The sequence below is a fragment of the Peromyscus californicus genome, unplaced genomic scaffold (genome assembly GCF_007827085.1).
Source record: "Peromyscus californicus insignis strain IS unplaced genomic scaffold, ASM782708v3 Scaffold_2__1_contigs__length_46816999, whole genome shotgun sequence".
Lineage (NCBI taxonomy): Eukaryota > Metazoa > Chordata > Mammalia > Rodentia > Cricetidae > Peromyscus > Peromyscus californicus.
Window position 1 is genome coordinate 1,380,099 of NW_026294540.1, and position 18,907 is coordinate 1,399,005.

At 45.6% G+C, this 18,907-nt stretch overlaps 1 protein-coding gene across 1 annotated transcript in view; it reads left to right on the plus strand.

The window, feature by feature from the left end:
* Positions 1–227: 227 nt before the first annotated feature.
* The window catches only part of Pitpnb (phosphatidylinositol transfer protein beta), a 53,259-nt gene continuing 34,579 nt past the window's right edge, over positions 228–18,907 (plus strand). The window contains exons 1-7 of the mRNA XM_052754920.1: positions 228–336; positions 3,081–3,111; positions 5,923–6,068; positions 14,457–14,548; positions 15,134–15,141; positions 15,792–15,866; positions 17,791–17,874. Of these exons, the coding sequence (XP_052610880.1) occupies positions 317–336; positions 3,081–3,111; positions 5,923–6,068; positions 14,457–14,548; positions 15,134–15,141; positions 15,792–15,866; positions 17,791–17,874 (456 nt within the window). The 5' untranslated portion in view covers positions 228–316. The remainder of the gene's footprint in view (positions 337–3,080; positions 3,112–5,922; positions 6,069–14,456; positions 14,549–15,133; positions 15,142–15,791; positions 15,867–17,790; positions 17,875–18,907) is intronic.

Consider the following 18,907-nt stretch of genomic DNA (forward strand, 5'->3'; position numbering starts at 1 on the left):
AGGCTGGTGGGAGGCCGTCGGACAGCACGCAGCCTCAGCGCTCGCTGAGTGTGCGCAGGCGCCGACCCAACCTCACGCGCGCGCCAACGGGCCGCGCAGCCGCAGCGGAGGGCTCGTGCGCCGAGGGTGGGGCGTGGACTGGGCGGAGCTAGCCCCCAGGCGCGCTGACGCAATGGCCCGCGGCGGAAGGGTGCGGACGCGCCTGCGCGGCCGGGGCTCAGACCATTGGGGAGGCCGGGCTGCGCATGCGTCCTGAGAGGCCCGGCGGTGGCGGCGGTGGCGGCGGCGGCGGCAGCTGTGAGGGGGTTCCCGGAAGATGGTGCTGATTAAGGAATTGTGAGTGGGTCGGTGGGCTGGTGGGAGGCTCGGGGACGCGAGCTGGGGAGGGTCGGTTGGCTCAGTGTCGGGGGCGCTCCCGGGACCCTGCGAGCCCCTTACCGGAGCCCCGAGGCCCTGTGCGGAGACGCCGCCCTCCGTAGCCCGCCCCAGGCTCGGCGGCGCGGCCGGAGCTCCCATGGGAGCCGGGAGTGCCCGGCGAGGGGTCGCCCGAAGTTCATGCCAGAACGCCTGCGGGCTCGGTGGACCTGACCCCTAGAACATCTCCCTGCCATCGATCTTCAGATGAGGCGACACCGGCCCCACCTGCTTTCCCGGGGTACGATGCTGCCTTAAACACATGGCGTGGCAAATGAACACATCCCCAGGTGCATCGGACTGGCCCCGTGACTTATTTTGTTGGAAAGTTGTGCTTCCCCACTCCTTAGAGCCGTGAACATCATGACAGGAAACTGTGGTGGCAGGGACTGTTCCGCCTGTCACACCTGAACCAGTGGTCCTTGTGCAGTTAGGGATTTCAAGTATGACCCATTTTGTTGTCGCTCTTCTCCCCCACCCCAATTTCATTTCAGATTCTTTTTTTTTTTTTTGACAGACCCTAATTTAGCTGTGTAGACAACTTGTTTGTGTTAATCTCAACGGTGTAAAAAAAAAAATCACTAACACAGTACCTCTACTTAACACTGCCCAGATTCTTTTTTCTGCTTATATCTAAATTTTCTCTTGCCCATCACAGCATCGCAAGACCCCTTGTTGATCTGCAAACAGGTTTAACTTAGGGCAGGTCTGTTTCCTTTTCTTTCTGCTGCCCTGTATACTTTTTCCGCCAATCACTAGCTCACCTTCTCGAGGAGTTTGTATTGTTTGTCTTTGACCATGTTCTCTGCATTGCGCTGTACTCCCTCTGATACCTCCAGCTCTTAGAAACAGTCTTTAGCACTTAGAAGATACTCCGCAGTGTTCTTGGAGGTAAGAAGAGGGAATGGAGAGGGGGTAATGAGCCACTACGTGGGTCTGTCAACTGAACTCAGATACTTTGAAAGAGCAGCAAGTCCTCTTAGTCATTGAGCCATCTCTCAGCCCCTCAGCAAACATTTGCTAATGAACTGATGACATTACTTTTTGGAAAAAATTTAAATTTGTGTGTGTGTGTGTGTGTACACGTACAGGCAGGTGCCATAGCATGCTTTTCGAGATCAGAGGACAACTTGAAGGGGTCAGTTCTGTCCTCCCATTAGGGTCCTGCAGTGGAATTCAGGTCATACTTGGAGGCAAATGCCTTTGCCTGTGGAGCCATGTCTGGCCTGAAAAAAATCACTACTTCTTGTTAGTGATGGGGAACCTGAAAAGAGGCATACTTTTGCATTCTGCACAGAGCAAAGATTTGCATTTAAAACATAATTCATAGCACTGAACTTTGAGCCTGTGTGAAAACTTTCTTCCAAGTAATTTCAATGTATCTTGCAAGCATTGCCTCATTTATTATTCTAATGGCAGATATTAAGACAGAAGGAGACTCTGAGACAGACAGAAATTGACTTGTCCCAGACCACCTAACAAGAGAGTTGCAGCCCGGATTAAACATGAGTTGTTTAGTTGTTTTTAATATATTAGTTACTTGTTTTCAAAATGAGAATTAACTGTTGAGTAGCCCTATTTGACCGTTAGGTGAGTAGTCTTCAGGCAGATTAGTCCAGAGTAGGAATTTATACACTATGCATTTTGCAAATCCTCTAAGATTTGTTTTTATTATTTTAAGTTGTGTGTTTGTTTGCATGTGTTTGCCAAGCACAACCACTGTCCAGGGCCCTAGAAACATCAGACTTGGGGCAAGGGTCCTCTCGGAGCTCCCAATCCCTTCAGACCTCCCTTACCTCCACTCACATCCTCCTAACTCACACTCTGGCCTCCATGGGCATCTGTACTTACTTTTGTCTCACTAAACTTGAATAATTAGGTTGTAGAGGTACTTTTCTGGAAACATTTATTCATGGACTTCAAGGCATGTTTGTATTCTGAGAGAAGTATCAGAAAAAAAATAGGCACAGGGTTATCGAAAGCTCTATGGCTAAGAGCACTGACTGCTCTTTCAGAAGACCTATGTTGGGTGGCTTGTGACCTCCTGTACCTGTAGTGCCAGGTGATCCCATGCCCTCTTTTGGCTTTTGTGGGTGCTCTCTCGTACACATAAAAGTAAACCTTTAAAATGTATAGCACATAAATGATGAATGCAGCTATACTAAAAATTTCATGAGATTGTCCTGACCAGAGATTCTACAGAGGATGAGCTTTGTCAATGCTTGCTTACCCTAACAGGACTCACACCTCTGTATCTTCGGTCCTGTGGCAGTGAGGCTGGTAGCCCTCCAACGTCAACAGTGGCAGTCTTAGTCTTGTAGCTGAGACCTTAGGGTCCTAGGCTTATAAACACCCTCTCCTGTAAATAGCATTCTTGTCTACTGTGTCACTAGATATAAAGTTCCAAGACAAGCGGTGGTGGCGGCGCATGCTTTTAATCCCAGCACTCGGAGGCAGAGGCAGTTGGATCTCTGTTTGAGGTCATCCTGGTCTATAGAGTGAGTTCCAGGACAGCCAGGACTACATAGAGAAACCCTGTCTCGAGAAAAAAACAAAACAAAACAAAAAACCAAGAAAAAAAATTATTAAAGTTACATTGAGTCTAGAGATCTGTGTTCTAAAGCCATATCAATATGTAATGTGTATTATTTTCTTTTTCTTTTTAGTCGTGTGGTTTTGCCGTGTTCTGTTCAGGAGGTAAGTTTTTTGTTTCGTTTTTTTTTTGTTTTTGTTTTTTGTTTTTTTTTTTTGTTCTGCGCATTCATTGGTATGATTTATGATATGTTAATCTATGCTGTTTTTGTAATATGCATTTGCTTTTGTCTTCTCTCTTGGTACAGTCCTGGGATTTGGACCCAGGGCCTCACACGTGCTAGGCAAGCAGTCTGCCTTCATTTGCCTTTCCATCCAGTTCTTGTGACAAAATGAATTGTGTGTTACAGATAATTGTAAATAAATTTCTGTTATATTGTCTCATTTGGAAGAATCTGTAGAAAATAGTTTAATCAGTGTAGAAATTGTTTCAGCGTTGTCCCAGAAAAATGAGGTTCCAGCCTCAAGGTGGCCTCCTTTACTACTGACATTTGTCTATCCACAGAACTTGCTTTTCTGTAACATGTGTGAGTTAAGCCTTCTCTGTCTTGCCTGTGGTAACACTGGAGCTTTTCTGGTGGTAGCTCTGCCTGCCAGCCTCACCACCCCCAAGACCTTCTGTTCCACTTTAGCAGGTCACAGAGTTAAACATTCCCAGCACATCCATTTGTGCTAATATGATGTGACCTCATGACTTTACACAGCTGGCCTCGTCACTACATGCGCTGTAGCTGTTGCTGTGCACTGAAATGGTGTTCCAGATGTGATCTTACCGTCAGCTCACGGTGAGATTATGATGGAGACGGCGGACAGGGAAGACAAAGCAGAGGGGCTGTCTGAGAAGTTGGCTTGTGTAGCCAGGGTAACCCCCAGGGTCCTTCTGAACGTGCTCACAGTAGTTCTCCAGCTGACAGTAGATCCTGAGCAGAGAGTTGGAAGTTGAACAAAACAAACCGATAAGCTAAGAAGTGACAGATGACAGAAGGCAGGAAAAGCAGAACTGAGGAAAAGTGGTGGCTCTCTCCTGTGTGGACTTGAGTGCAGCTGCATCACTGAGCAGGGCAGGGCTTTCACCACAGTGCTCAGAACACTGGGCACACCAGGCCCAGCTATGTTTGTACAATTGATTAATTGAGCTCAGAGGAGGGACTTGACATTTATTTTTGTAGGGTTTATTTTCGGGGGGTGGGGGGTAGCTGATTGAAACAACTTGTTGAAATCTGGAGTCTTGATATTGTCACCCCAGATCTTTTCAGCTTGTTGTTATTCTCAGATTTAACAAGCATGCCCCCTTCCCTGAGTCTTGAGTTACTCATTTTTGTTTTTCCGAGACAGGGTTTCTCTGTGTAGCCCTGCCTGTCCTGGAGCTCACTCTGTAGACCAGGCTGGCCTCAAATGCAGAGATCCAATCGTCTATGTCTCCTGAGTGCTGGGGTTAAAGGTGTGGGCTACTTACTACATCTGACCCTGAGTTGTTTTTCAAATAAAACCCAAGAGACAACCTAGTAGCATGCTTCAAGTTACCAATTCATTAATCTTTTGGGGAGTCTAGCCATTTAGTTTCTTCATGGATTTTGTGAAACCAAATTTGTCCTCTGTTTTAAAGACATTTTAATCCTGTTTGGAAATCTGACATGTTGAAAGGAGATTTTGAAGGACTTTTAAGGACTATGACATTAGCATTAGACTAACCCAAGAAACATGTTGGAAAACAGAGGGAACAGCCTCCCCGGCCATCCAGATTCTTTTGTTTGTTTGTTTGTTTTGGATTTTGAGACAAGGTTTCTCTGTGTAGTGGCCCTGGCTGTCCTGGAAGTCTTTGTAAACCAGGCTGGCCTGTCTCTGCCTCCTGAGTGCTGGGATTAAAGGTGTGGCCCAGCACGCCCTGCTCAGTCCAAAGCCTTAAGTAGATCCTTCCTCGGGAGCACTTTTTTTAGTTCCAGCCTTTCAGACCCCTCCAAATCAAATTGAGTCATGCAGGGTAGGGGTGAGGGCTATTAAGTTAGCCAGCATAATGTTGCATCCCTGTGAGCGTTTCCATGAGTATTTCCTGAGCTTTTGATGATGCTTTTATTCTCTCAAATATAATTTTAGCTTTGAATTATGAGTTCTTAGAGGTAAAATTTTGTGCCTTTTCTTTGAAAATGAGCTTATAAAGAAGAAAAATGCTGCTTCAAGCTGTCTTAATCAAATTTGAAGAGATTGGCATTAGTCCCTGGAACAATTGAGAGCCTAAGAGCCTCAGTTTTGCCCCTTATGGTGACTGTTAGCACAGTCCAATACTGCTGACGCATTGGAAACTGCCCTAGCCCTGAGAGCCCTGGTTCACCGTGAGATAGGAATGACCTCGCACTCACCAGCCTTTCATGCTAATCCTCACATGCTTACGTTTCCAGAACGTTTGTGCTTATTGGAGGATTTTGTTGAAAAGTCCTGATCTTGGGTACCCAATACTGTGTCTTTTCAGCTGAGCAAGGGCCAAATTGTCACTTGCTTCATCAGTCACAGAAGAGATCCCAGAGCTGTGCTATAAGGTCCTGAGGCTTTTCCTACCACACAATGTACTCTTCATTCCTCAGAGAGCTAGCTGGTTGCTCAGCCTTAAGGTTATACTCCTAAGGTGTAAGAGAAGTAAAAATGTTTCACAAGGTACAAGTTCATGGTTCAAAAGTTGATCTAAGTGCTGACATTTTCTTGATACATGTTGTTATACAAGTAAAATATTAGTAACTTTTATTTGTGAACAATGGAAATCATTCGATCATCTGGCATTTGTCACTTGAGTTCTGTTTTCATGGAGAGTACATGCTGAATGGTTTGCTTGGACTTTTCTGTATCATCTTTATTAAAGTTTTAGCGTAGGAAAGTTCTGCTGCTCTTATTGACTTAGTAAAACTCTGCTCTCTGGAATTTCAGTATCAGGTTGGACAGCTTTACTCTGTTGCAGAAGCCAGTAAGAATGAAACTGGTGGCGGAGAAGGAATCGAAGTCCTGAAGAATGAGCCCTATGAGAAGGATGGAGAGAAGGGGCAGTACACACACAAAATTTACCACCTGAAGAGGCAAGTGGGGTTTGCACCTGTGACCTGCAGTACCTACCTGGCAGCCTCCTTATGAGTAGGCCTGCTGAGCTATGATATACAGTGACCATGTGTTGTGCTTCAGTTTATTGTGGGCCCCCTCATGTTTTATACTAAATTATAAAGGTGATACATCTACCTGTAACAGAAGTTCAAACAGTAGGAAGGACTATAAAATTAAACCTTCATCCTCAACCTGGAGAGAGATGGTTAGCGGTCAGGAGCACTGGCTGCTCTTGTAGAGGACCTGGCTTTGGTTCCCAGAACTCACATGGTGGCTCACAGCCGTCCGCCACTCTAGTTCCAGGAGATCCAGCACCATAGGTACCAGGCACATACATACATACATGCAGGCAAACCACTCATACACATAAAGTAAAAATACATAATTCATATCACTCCTTGCCATCAATATCCTTAAGAAGAGAAACACTTGAAATACTTGAGAGTTTATCCTTCCAGATCCTAGTTCATCCATGTTTTTATGTAATATCTATAGGAGTCTTTTTTTTTAATGTGTGTGGGTGTGTAAGTTCTTACTCAAGTGTGTGTACCAGTGTTTGTGGGGGAGGCCAGAGTACAGCTCAGTATTGTGCTCAGGATGATGGTCTCTTCTGAGGTAGGGTGTGTGTTGACCTGGAACTCACCAGTTATACTAGACTGACTGGCCCTGGGAGTGTGGGTATGGGTCACTGTGCCCCCAGCACGCTGACGTGGTTTTGGAGATTGAAGTCAGGTTCTCGTGGTTGCAGGATAATAACTTCACCAGCTGAGCAGCCCTCAACCCCTGTGTGATTCTTGTAAAGCCAAGTGAAATTCCCTGATGTGGGCCTAGCATAGTTAATTTACCTGTTCTCTACAGGGTAGGGAATGAAGATTCACACGTGTTAGGTAATTGATAGTTTAGTGTGGTTTTTGTAGTTACAGCATACTTTCTGGTTGTCTTAGATGCTGTACCTTTTAGGACAAAGAAGGATCTGCTGGAAAGCCACGGCGGTTTAAATCGTCCTTCCATATACTAATCTTCCATATTCCTCTGTTTTGAATTTTTGCCAGTTTCCATTTGTGATTTTTCAGGAGTGTGGTTGGATGTGTGATGGTGGGGAGGTCTGTGTGACTGACTGGTGGGTTTTCTTTTGTTTTATTAAGTTCTTTGTGTGTTCCTCTTGAGCTTGAGTCTTATCCATGCCTTTTCCTTTAGCTATTTTTCAGTAGGAAGTGCATACCAAGAGTAGAGATGGCTCTGAGTCATTTTGTGGACCACCTCCCTGTCTGTTAAGGTTGGGAGGGCATCTCTGCTCATCTCGGTTTTCTTCTGTGTACATTCAAGTAAATCTTACTTGTATTCTTAAAGCACCTTGAAATTGTAGATGAGTTTAGGTGATTAAGCTTAAATTTTTTCATCACTTTCTTTTATCAAGTTATATTTTCACGTACGTGTGTGTGTGTGTGTGTGTGTGTGTGTGTGTGTGTGTGTGTGTGTGTGTTGTGTGTCGCAAAAGTAGAGTTGCCTTTGGAGGCCAGAGGAGGGTTGCAGGGTATAGTGATCCATCAGACGTGTGTGCTGGAAACTGAACTCTGGCACGTGCTCTCACCCACTGGGCCGTTTCTGCAGCCTCTCTTTCACTATAATTTTTGATCATTAGTTCAGTTCTACAAACAGCTAGAGTTCCTTATTGAAAACACCGGGCTTTTCTGGGAGCGCTATAATAAGCCAGAGGGCTTATGTGTAAAGTTTTATATTGGTCTGTGATATCCCTTTATAGATCACTATTCCAGTGTGAAAACATTAGCTTGTTCCATTGCTGTGACAAAACACCATGACCAAAAACAACTGGGCGAGGAAGGGTTCATTTGGTTTACAAGGAACAGTGTATCATTGAGGCAAGCGGAGGCAGGAACTGAGGCAGAGACCATGGAGGAATGCCACTCAGCAGTCCCGTCGTGTGTCCGTCCCCCCCCCCCACCCCCCCCGTCCGTCCGTCCGTCCGTCCATCCGTCCCTCCCGTCCCGTGTGTCTCCCCCCCCCTCCTCAGCCTTCTTTCCTGTAGCACCCAGGACCACCTACTTGGGTTGCATCTACCCCTAGTGGGCTGAAGGCCCTCCCTCATCAATCATTAATCAAGAAGACGTCCTTACAGACTTGCCTGCAGGCAATCTGGAGGAGGCCTTAGTTGACAGAAAACCAACCAGGATACCTCTTGAAATAAATGTGTAATACCTTTCGTTTGAAACCTAAAGGTGCCGGGCAGTGGTCGCGCACCTTTGATCCCAGCACTCAGGAGGCAGAGGCAGGCAGAACTCTGTGAGTTTGAGTCCAGCCTGGGCTACAGAGTGAGTTCCAGGAAAGATGCCAAAACTACACAGAGAAACCCTGTCTCGAAAAACCAAAAAAAAAAAAAAGAGAGAGAGAGAAAGAAAAGAAAAGGAAAAGAAATCTAAAGGTTCAGATACTAGAAAAACAGCTCCTGGTTGTGTAGAAAAGGTCTATTACTGGGCCACTAGGTATTCATATAGTGTTCTGTGTTGTTAAAACCTAATCAGATAAAAAGCCTAGAAAGTCATTAAAATGTTAGGAATGTTTATCACTTCCTGCTGAGATAGGGGTGATTTCACTTTTATTGGAAAGAAGGCTATTAAATACCATTTTTGAAACATCTGATTTAGGTAACTCTCCAGCCATAAATAATGACTCTTAGTTGAAGAGAGCTATAAATACGGTCACTCCAAGTGATACTGTTGCTCAAGAGCTTATTTGGGCATGTAGAACTTTCAGGCTTGGTAGTACGGGTCTCTGGAGGCAGCCTTCCTGTGTTCTTGGTCTCCTACAGCAGCATCTTTACTACTGAAGGGGTCATTCAGAGTCATCCCACAACGTCTTTTCTGTGTACCAGTCCTGAGACGTAGGTTATGAGTTTTGCGTAAGAAGACACGGGAATACACACTTGCCGTGGTCAGTAAGTGACAGAGACTTGTTACTCTGACTTTTAATTTCTCTCTTGCTCTGAGTATGAAGTCCCAGGCCTGAGGAACACAGTTGAGAATCCAGTGAGTGCAGGTCCCCGAAAAGGAGCAGAAGGGGACTAACGGGATGGTGAGGGCTGCTTGACTTTGTGCCCACTCTTATCAGGCCCTTCAACTCCTGTCCAGAAATGGTAACTGGGTAGAAATACAGGAAGGCATAAAAGGAGACGGGAGAGAGGGCAGCAGTGATGGAACTTCATGAGAGATGCCAGAAACCTCTCTACCTCCAGAGACCAAACGGGCCACTGCTACTGCTGCCTGGGAGCAAGAAAGACTCGGATTCATTACTAACACACTGACTGCTGATAAGCCACCGGATAACCACATTACACCACATTACAGAAGGACACAGATCACTTAGCATCAAGTGAGGCCTTGATTCCAGGAGAGGCTGATGTCAGGACAGGCCCTTCAGAGTTGGGTTAGCGTTTTAGACGGTGATCCACTCTCCTTGTTTGTATGCAGAGCATTTACTTCTTTAGTTAAGCCAAGCTGTGTACCCTGCTCCCACTTAACATCAGTAGAATTAAAGATTTGGCTGAGACCACCAACACCTTATTTTACGAAATTTGTGAAATTCGATGTTTCACTTTACCCACAGTAAACAAAGTCTAGACTCCTTGGCTTCTTGAATATAGCCACTTGCGTATGAAGAAGAAATACTGTTCAGACATTTTGCCCCTTTTTTGTCAGTCTCCTTGTGTAGCTCAGACTCTTACTTGTGATCCTCCTGCCTCAGCCTCCTTGAGTGTTAGAACTGTGAGCTGCACTGCCATTCCTAGCCTTTCTTTATTGTACAGGACTTCTGTGTGCTGGGACCCTTCAGAGAGGTGATTTGCAGGTCTTCCCCTATTCTGTAGGCTAAATTTCTATTTTCTAGGGAGTGCCTTTTGAGGTCTGAGCAGTTTATTGTTATTGTTATTCTAAGTGAACTTCCAGGTTACTGGTTTTGTTTGTGCTCACCCAAGTCACTGGCACACGCCACCCTGTACCACTAGGTCTTTGTCCATTTGGGATTGGTTTTGCTGCCATTCATTCTGCCACTCTGTGGCTTGGTTTAATTTTCCACACACAGCCAGAGTAATCTTAAAACTTGACCCAGGCTGTGTTGTTCTCCTTCTCAAAGCTTCCCGTGGCTTCCATAGACACAGAAAATGAACTTTATGCTCCAGCCTGTCGGCGGGCAGCCTGCCTAGTCTCCTGCTGCTCACACCTCGATGGCAGCCCTGTCTTGTCATAGTCTTCCTTTGGTCACTGCAGTTAGCCATGCTAGGAACTGCCATGGCTCAGGCCTCCCTGTCCTGCTGCCCCCTCTCTCCTGTAGCGTGCTCCGCCCTTGCCCTGTGCTGGGCTGCAGTATGGGTCTTGGTTTCTGTCTTCCTTCCTGGAAGGGCAAGCTGTGCTGGGATTGCCTGTTGGTTCATCGTCCAGGCCCCCCAGCAAGGCAGTTACAGTCATTTGAACCATGTAAGTCTCTTGGTTTTCCTCTTCTGTGACAGAGTTGCCTACCCCGGGCTAGAGAGACTGCTCAGTGGTAAGTACAGGTACTGTTCTTGCAGAGAACTTGAGTTCAGTTCCCAGCACCCATGTCAGGCAGCTCACAGTGGCATGTGACTTCAGCTCCAGCTCTGGGGAATCTTATGGCCACCATTCACATGCATACGCCAAAGTACCTGCAGTCACGTGTCACATTTTTGTTTTTCAGCTGCCCTGCCTGGGAACAAATGGGTTTATAACCATTGTTCCATTATGATCAGATCTTAGTATAGCCTTCTTTCAACACAGACTAAAACACTGCAGTTGACTTTGATCCCCAGGTGAATATTCTTAAAGTGCATGACAAGGGCATGCCCTCTGAGAGGACCTCCACGTTCTCAGGCTTTGTGCTATGGGAACTCTCATCTTAACCAGCCCAGATCTAGACAGGGTACCCTGAGGTGAGGCCTGCTAAGAACATCAGAAGGTGTCACCATCTCTAAGTGCTTAGGGGAGGAGAGAGGAGAAAAAGTGATTTTTATTAATCAATGTGATAGAGGAAAATTAAAAGATAGATTATTTAAGATAAATGAGATAAGAGATAGAGGAAAAATGATAGCCATGCTTCTAGTTGTCTTGTTAAGAATGTGGAAAATGTCTACTAATGAAGATTTCTCTTCTTAAAAGCTGAATTTAAATTACATTTTGTTTCTTCCAGGTGCACATTTCCCCAGGTTTAGTCATTTACTTAGGCACATGAAGACAGATTACCAGTGAATGTTCTCATGCTAGGTGCAAAACTATAGTAAGTTTGGAGCAACCAGCTCAAAGATGGAAATTTTATAACTTAAGTTTTTAAAAAAGGAACTTAAAACGGTAGAAGCAGTCTTTTGGAACTGTGATAGGAGACAGTTGAGGTTAGGATGGAGGAATTTTTGGAAGTGGGTGTGGGATGATGACTCAGTGGGCCATAGTGCTTGCTGAGCAAGAATGAGGATCTGAGTTCAAATCCCCAGCACCCGCATAACAACTGAATGTGGCTGTGTGCACCTTGTAATCCCAGCACTGTGGTGGACAGAGGTGGGAGGATTACAGGGGCTTGCAGCATCCAGTATAGCTCCAGGTTTCGTGGGAGACTTGCTCAAAGTAATGAGCTGAGGGTCATAGGACAGGCACTTAGCATCCTCTGGCCTTCTTGAGTGTGCACACTGTGGGGTCAGCACGTTTCATACTGGCTTATAGATGTTAGAGTTTTCCACTCTTGGACCACGTAGAATAAACTGTTTCTGATGTAATCTACGGGGGGAGGTGGGGTTGCCAGCCTTTTTTTCTAAGTTGACTTGCTGAACCATTGACAGGTATTTCCCATACTCTGAGATGAAGCATACCCTAATTATGCATAGGTATTGCGTTATGCTCTGTTGGACCTCACATTGCATAAGGACTGTTGGTTCTAGTTCGCAGCTGTGTGTTGTTTACACTGGATGTTCTTTGGGTGTGTGCATTGTATGTGTAGGTGAACTTGTACATGGATGTTCACATGCTCATGAGTGTGCATGTATGCCTTGGCACACATGGGAGGTTAGAGGACAGCTGTGGAAATCCAATCTCTCCCTAAGGATCAAACTAAGGTTGTCAGGCTTGGTGGCAAGTACCTTTACCCCCTGAGACATCTTGTCAGTCCCCACCCTGTTTTCTGAGGTATGCACTTGGAGCTTGCCCTTTAGGTTATACTGGCTGACCAGCAAGCCTTGGGGACCCTTCATTCTCCAGCTTCCCTGAGCTGGGAATACAGGCTCATGCTTGGCTTTTTACATGGGTTCTGGGGATGGAACGTGGGTTCTCATACTTACATGGCTAGAATCTCCCGACTGAGTTACCTCCCCAACTGCCTTTGACTTTAAGACAGCTTCTTTTTTCAGTTATTCTGACTTGCTATTTTCTGAAGTTGGTGCGAGTCATCCTGCCGTTTGAAAAGAAGAAATGCTCAGAGTGGGCCGTCCTTCATTGTTCTCTTTGCAGGACATGAAGGCACATGGGAACCTCTTTTTATCTGTTCTAGGATTGTTGCTTGCCTCAGTACTCAAAGTATATTTTTTTCCTGTGGTGTAATTTGTCCAAATAGTGAAACTCCCCAACTGTGTACCTGTCGTGTCCTTTGGGCCTGGCGTTTTGGGCTCTCCCTCTTCGTGCGCACAGCTTTCTGGTTGGTGTGAGGCTTCTCCCATCTGCTTGTTTAGCCTCTGGCATTGAGTTTAGGAATAGCTCTTACCCACTGCTAACCCTTAATTCAGTCAGAAGTCCTTCCTGGCTCCCATGTTTGCTTACTGAAGTTTGTTCTCTGTCTTACTAAATAAATAAGTTTGAAATTTAATGACCTAAAGTGCTTGAAATTGGGGGCATGATGTAGTTTTGGCTTATGTGATTTAATGTTTTAATTACTAGCTATCTGAGATGATGAAACAGTACTTGCCTTATGGTGCTCCTGGGATGTTTAAATGAAGAAAAGCATGTGGAAAGCACCTCCCTTTCTACCAGTTTAAAGTTTAACATCAGCATCCACAGTTTGCGACTGCTGGGGTGAGGGTGGGGGGTGCTTTCAGTGTTCTAGATACATCATAGACATTGTGTTTCAAGTTTTGTGACTTCAGGGCAGATAATACTAACTCCAAGTTAGAAGATCCAAGCAATGTGCCAAGTGTTGACAGGTTGGAAGGTGGAGCTTGGGAGTTGAATCCAGTCTGTGGTAGTGTATGCTGGAGATGTCCCTTACAGAAGTCTCTGTTCATAAGCATGTTCAAGTTGTTGGTATTTCTGTGTAAGCTGGGAAAAAAAAAAAAAAAAAAAAAAAAAAAAAGACCAGTTTTCCTTCTTGTTAACAACTAGTGCTTTCTTTTTATAAGAGTGGATCAGTTAGTTGTCTTTGGGGGGTTCTTGATGGGTAGTTTTCACAAGCTTGTAGATGTCAGCCATGTATTTAACCTTTCTATTCCGAGTATATTTGAGGGAGCTAGCAACAGCCATTTCTTGAACTTACAGAATTCCTTCCTTTTTTTTTTTTTTTTTTTTTTTTTTTTCCTGAGTCAGAGTCTGTCTACATAGCCCTGGATGTCCTGGAACTTGCTCTGTGGACTGGGCTGGCCTCAAACTCACAGAGATCTGCCTGCCTCTGTCTCCCAGTGCTGGGATTAAAGACGTGTGCCACCACATCTGGCTATTTTTGATGAGACAGGGTCTCACTCTACTCCATGCTAGCTTCAAGCTCATGGAGATACTCCTTTCTGAGCCTCCTGAGTACTGAGGTGACTGCTGTTGAGACACAGCCCCGCATTTATGGCGTGCTTCTGTGGTGGTGAAGCCTGACTACATGAGTGCCAGGTCGCAGCCGTCTGTAGGCTTGGCTGGGTTTCATTCTGGGGACGTTGATTCACACTTGGTAGAGGGTGAGGACCAACACCAGATTTGCCTGCTGACCTCCACATGGACAGTGGTGTACACACACACACACACACACACACACACACACACACACACACACACACACACGAAAGGGTGGGGATGAAGCTTAGTGGTACAGTGCTTGCCTACCATGCGTAAAGCCCTGGGTTCCATTCTCAGTACCACCAAAATATAAAACATACACACACACACACACACACACACAAAGAAAAAACCCAAAAACAAATAGTAACCCCTTATATAGCTAAACTTTCTTAATAATTTAACATTAATTTAGTACATGATTATTTTGGGATTGAAATAAACTGTTAGTGTTCTGTAGCTCATCAAATTTAGAATGTGATAACATTTTTGATAGAAACAAAAATGATTGTACAGTTGAAAATGTGTCCAATGTCTTTCTGCTCACAGCAAAGTTCCCGCATTTGTAAGGATGATCGCTCCTGAGGGCTCCTTGGTGTTTCACGAGAAGGCCTGGAACGCTTACCCCTACTGTAGAACAAGTAAGCTGGCCCCCAGCAGCACTGCACCTGCTGCCCCGCCCCCCCCCCCCCCCCCCCCCCCCCATCTTGAGGGTTAGACCGAGCAAAGCCTTCTATGGGGTCTCAGATAGTCCTTGGTTTACTCCTCAGACCTCTGTGTACCCCTCAGGTTCATTCCCAGATAGGACAGCCTTCAGGAAGTCCTGCTAACTGCTGGCTTTGGGGTGAACAAGTAAACACAGAAAGCGTAAAGGTCATATGTGCCCAGAGGTGCCTTTTGGTGTGCTCCAGCGGCACTCTAGGAGGATGTCCCAGATGGATTTCCCAAACCATCTTCATAAATGATGTTATGCTTTTGTGATATTCTTATTAGCATTACTTTGAATTAAGGTAGATTATTCTTCATATTGTCTTTGTAGTCCATAATCTAAATTGAGGCTCTCTCGGTGTCGCTTGTGTAGAGACCATTTTGAAGACGTAAGCTACTAAGTGTTGTGTGTTTGGGATAGCTTAGTCCACCAGATAGAAATACGGGGATGGGCTGTTTTGACTCCATCTAATTGAAGTTTTTCCTGTTTTGCTGCCCGCCTCTTCTCTCTGCCTCAGTTGTAACGGTGAGTAGCACACACTAAACTTTGTTTTTGCATCCTACTGATTCCCAACTGCTGCTCGCTTTTTGCTTAAGCTCCATAGCTTCATGGCCTGTCCCGTACCCTCCCCCTGCCGTCCCCACCTCCTGCGTCCCAGGCTTGCCTCACACTCCTGGTTGGTTCTGCTTTGCTTTTGCGGCTTGCTTTGAATGACGGAATTGCTCAGCAAACCTCACGGCCTTTTCTCTGCCCCTGTGCTGCATCACAAGTGGGAGTGCATGAATTATGTAAAAACATCATTTGCTGTACCCATCAAGCCTCTAAAAACTGGGAGCTGGGGCTGGAGATTCAGCTTGGCTATTAAGAGCACAGGCTGCTTTTCCAGAGGACCCACGTTCGGTTCCTAGCACCCACATGGTGGCTCACAACCATCCATAAATCAAGTTCCAGGGAATCTGATGCCCTCTTCTGACTTTGGCAGGTACCAGACATGTGTGACCACATACATAGATGTAGGCAAAACACTGATACACATAAGATAAAAATGAATCTAAAACAAAATGGAAAGCCAATGGCTCTGGATTTGGAAAGCCATCCACACTGGGGTGCTGTGCGGGGGAAAGACCCCAGAGAACTGTGAAGGGGGCATCACTTTCTTGTTGTGTTCTCTGCAGAATGAATATATGAAAGATGACTTCTTCATCAAAATCGAAACATGGCACAAACCTGACTTAGGAACGTTAGAAAATGTAAGTTTCCACCCTGCACTAAGAAGGCCGGGTATAGCTGCTTCATGGAGGGCTTGGTCCATGTGTCCAAGGCTCCGGGTTTGATTAGCAGCACCGTCAGGGTGGTACCAGCTCTGCCCTTGAGTGAAGAAGGCTGTGGGAGTAGGAATTACTGGAAACAGTCCACTCTTCTCAGTGCCCTGATGACCCTGGATTAAACAAGCTCCTGGCAGCATGGCTGCCATTGGGGTGAGACGAGCCAGCTAGACACAGATTGGCTTCCTCTATCAGTCCCGCCTCGATGCTTGAGTGGACTCTTGTGAGATCGCTGTTATCAGCAGCTCTCTTACTTGCAACAAGGAGGACATGGGTGACAGCACTCGCAGTTGGTGCTAGATCCCATTCTTACCTGGGGTTTGGGGTGGTTTTCCTCTGCTCACCAGAGCAGTCCTTAGCAGAACCGATCACTCTGATGTCTGCTTCCACTTCACTTGTCTGGGCCCCAGATTGATGTCAGAGAGATGAGCAGAGGGCAGGAGTGAGAAGAAGGTACTTGTTGCAAAGATGTTGTTGCCAAGCTCCTGACTTACGTTATGATAAGCATGTTAAGGTTCGTTCATGCCTGAGCTTCAAGAACACCTGCCAGGACTCTGGAAATAACCACAAAGGTTTGCTCAGGAGCTGGGGCGGCATCTGGCAAGCCCTGACACCCTTGGCCCCATGGGTCTCAGAAGCATCTGTAGCTCTGGAACACAGCATCTAGAAGTCATTAGGAGTGTGTGTGCTCAGTCCTCCAGCAGGCTGCCTTCCAGTGCACACCCACATTCAGGGTTCCTGCTCTCATCCTAGAGTGTGAGTTAGTGGAGGGCTAAATTTTAGTCACACTGTTCTGTCACTGTGCTGTTTCGTTATTGGTGCCCATTCATAGAACTTAAATTTCAATTTGTGTGCTTGTCAGTTGATCATGTGACACACCTGTTTTTCATAGAAGTTCTCTCAAATAAAGGGCCTAATGAAGTGATATGTAACAATTATGTTTTATACTCCGTGTGACTTTATCCTGCCATTTCTAGCTTTCAAATGGGCTTACCTATTATTTTAAAGCAGTTCCAGGGTTTGAGAAATGATCGAGTAACAAGTGTCAAGAAGTTGACACACTGGAAACAGGCTGTAGAGCAGTCTGCACCTTCTCTTTTTTAAAGAAGACTTGTTTTTAATTGTTTTATGTTTTTTTGTTTTTGGTGGGGTGGGTGCACATGAGTGCATGTGCCAGAGGAGGTCACAAACTTCCAAGGCCTTTGCAACTGGAGTTACAGGAAGTTAGTTGTGAGTCAGCCAGCATGGGTGCTGGGACCTGAACTCTGGCCCTATGCAAGAGCAGTTTGTGCTCCTAACCACTAAGCCGTCTCTCTAGCCCAGTGGTTCTCAACCTGTGACCACCTTGAGGTCAAAAGACCCTTTCACGGGGTTCTGCTGAGACCATTAAAAACACAGATACTTACATTACAATTCATAACAGTAGCAAAATTACAGTTATGAAGTGGCAGTGAAATAATTTTGTGGTTGGGGTCACCACAACATGAGGGGCTGTGCGGCTTGTTGAAGTCTGGTTGTCATGTTACCTTTGCTAGCATAGCATTTAAGGGTCCAAGCACTGTGCTTCTATCATTTGCATTAAACAGGCAAGATACATTTTGTTACAAAAATCACCTCTTAGTACTTCTATAAAACAGCCCTGACAGATTTCTCATGCATAAATCCACCCCTCTTGGGGGGAGTGATACAAAGAGTAAAAGCTGTCCAGATCTCAAGATGGCCAGCTTCTGCTTACTGAAATAGTAATGTCATCCCCATACTGTACCCTGAGGGACTCAAGCTAAGATGACATATGGAAATGGAGTGCTTTCCTGAAAAAGAACACACTAAAGTTTTCTGTTTCTCACAGGTTCATGGTTTAGATCCAAACACATGGAAAACTGTTGAAATTGTCCACATAGACATTGCAGATCGAAGTCAAGTTGAACCAGCAGTGAGTACTATTTGATGGCATCTTGATGTGTCCCCTTCACATCTCAAAGTTCTTTTCTGTCTTTACATAGTCTGCATTTCTACACTGAAATAGTCCTGGCGCTCAGGTCTGGTCTACGCAACAGAGGCCCTGGAGGAAGAGAAAGTGGTCCTTTTCTGAGCTGTAGGCAGGCCCTTTAAGAAGGGGAAGGGTACCTTGCATATGTTGGACAGTGTTTGCTCAAGAAATGTTTCCAAAAGTATTCTGTTTGCTGCTTTAAAGTCACACAGATCTGTTATACTTCCTATGTAAGAGTAAGAAAGTAAAAATCCTCCTTACATAAGTTTTCATTAGCTTAGTTAAGGCTAGTCTTGTTAGAAACGTGTGGTGTATGATCGTTTAACCAGCTAGCATGCTTTTTTGATGATTTTGTTTGCTAAGCTTTTTCAATTTTGTGTGTGTGTGTTTAATGCAATTGCAGAGCACACACAGAGGTCAGAGGACAACTTTCATGAGCTGGTTCTCTCCTTCCACCTACACATGGGTTGTTATGGGGTCAAACTCAGTCATCAGACTTGGGTGACAAGGCCCTTTACCCACTGAGCCATCTTGCTAGCTGTTTTGATTTTTACTCATTGTAAGTATCTGTGCCTGCCTCTTGTGACTCAGTGTCCTCTCCCCACATCAGGTGAAGACCCTCGTTTGTTTCGGTTTCATAAGGTTGGTAAAAACTAACTCAGGCCTTTACATAAAACAGAGTATGCAGGTAGCTCTTGATCTGCAGGTGCAGCTGTACACATTTTATAGCTAGGATAGCCAAGAATCATCCCCTGCTTTGTGGTACCTCCCTGGTTTGGTTTGTCATGGACTGTGGGGGACTAGCCCCCACACTTATTTACCCCAGGAACTCTTGAGGAATGAGGGATAAGACACTTAGTTAGAAATAGAGAGGAGAGAAACAGAGAGAAAACACAGGATAGACTCGGGTGGGCCTGGATCCTTATCCACCGGCCCAGAACTTTATTCTAGAGGTCTGTTTATAATAATGCCGAGG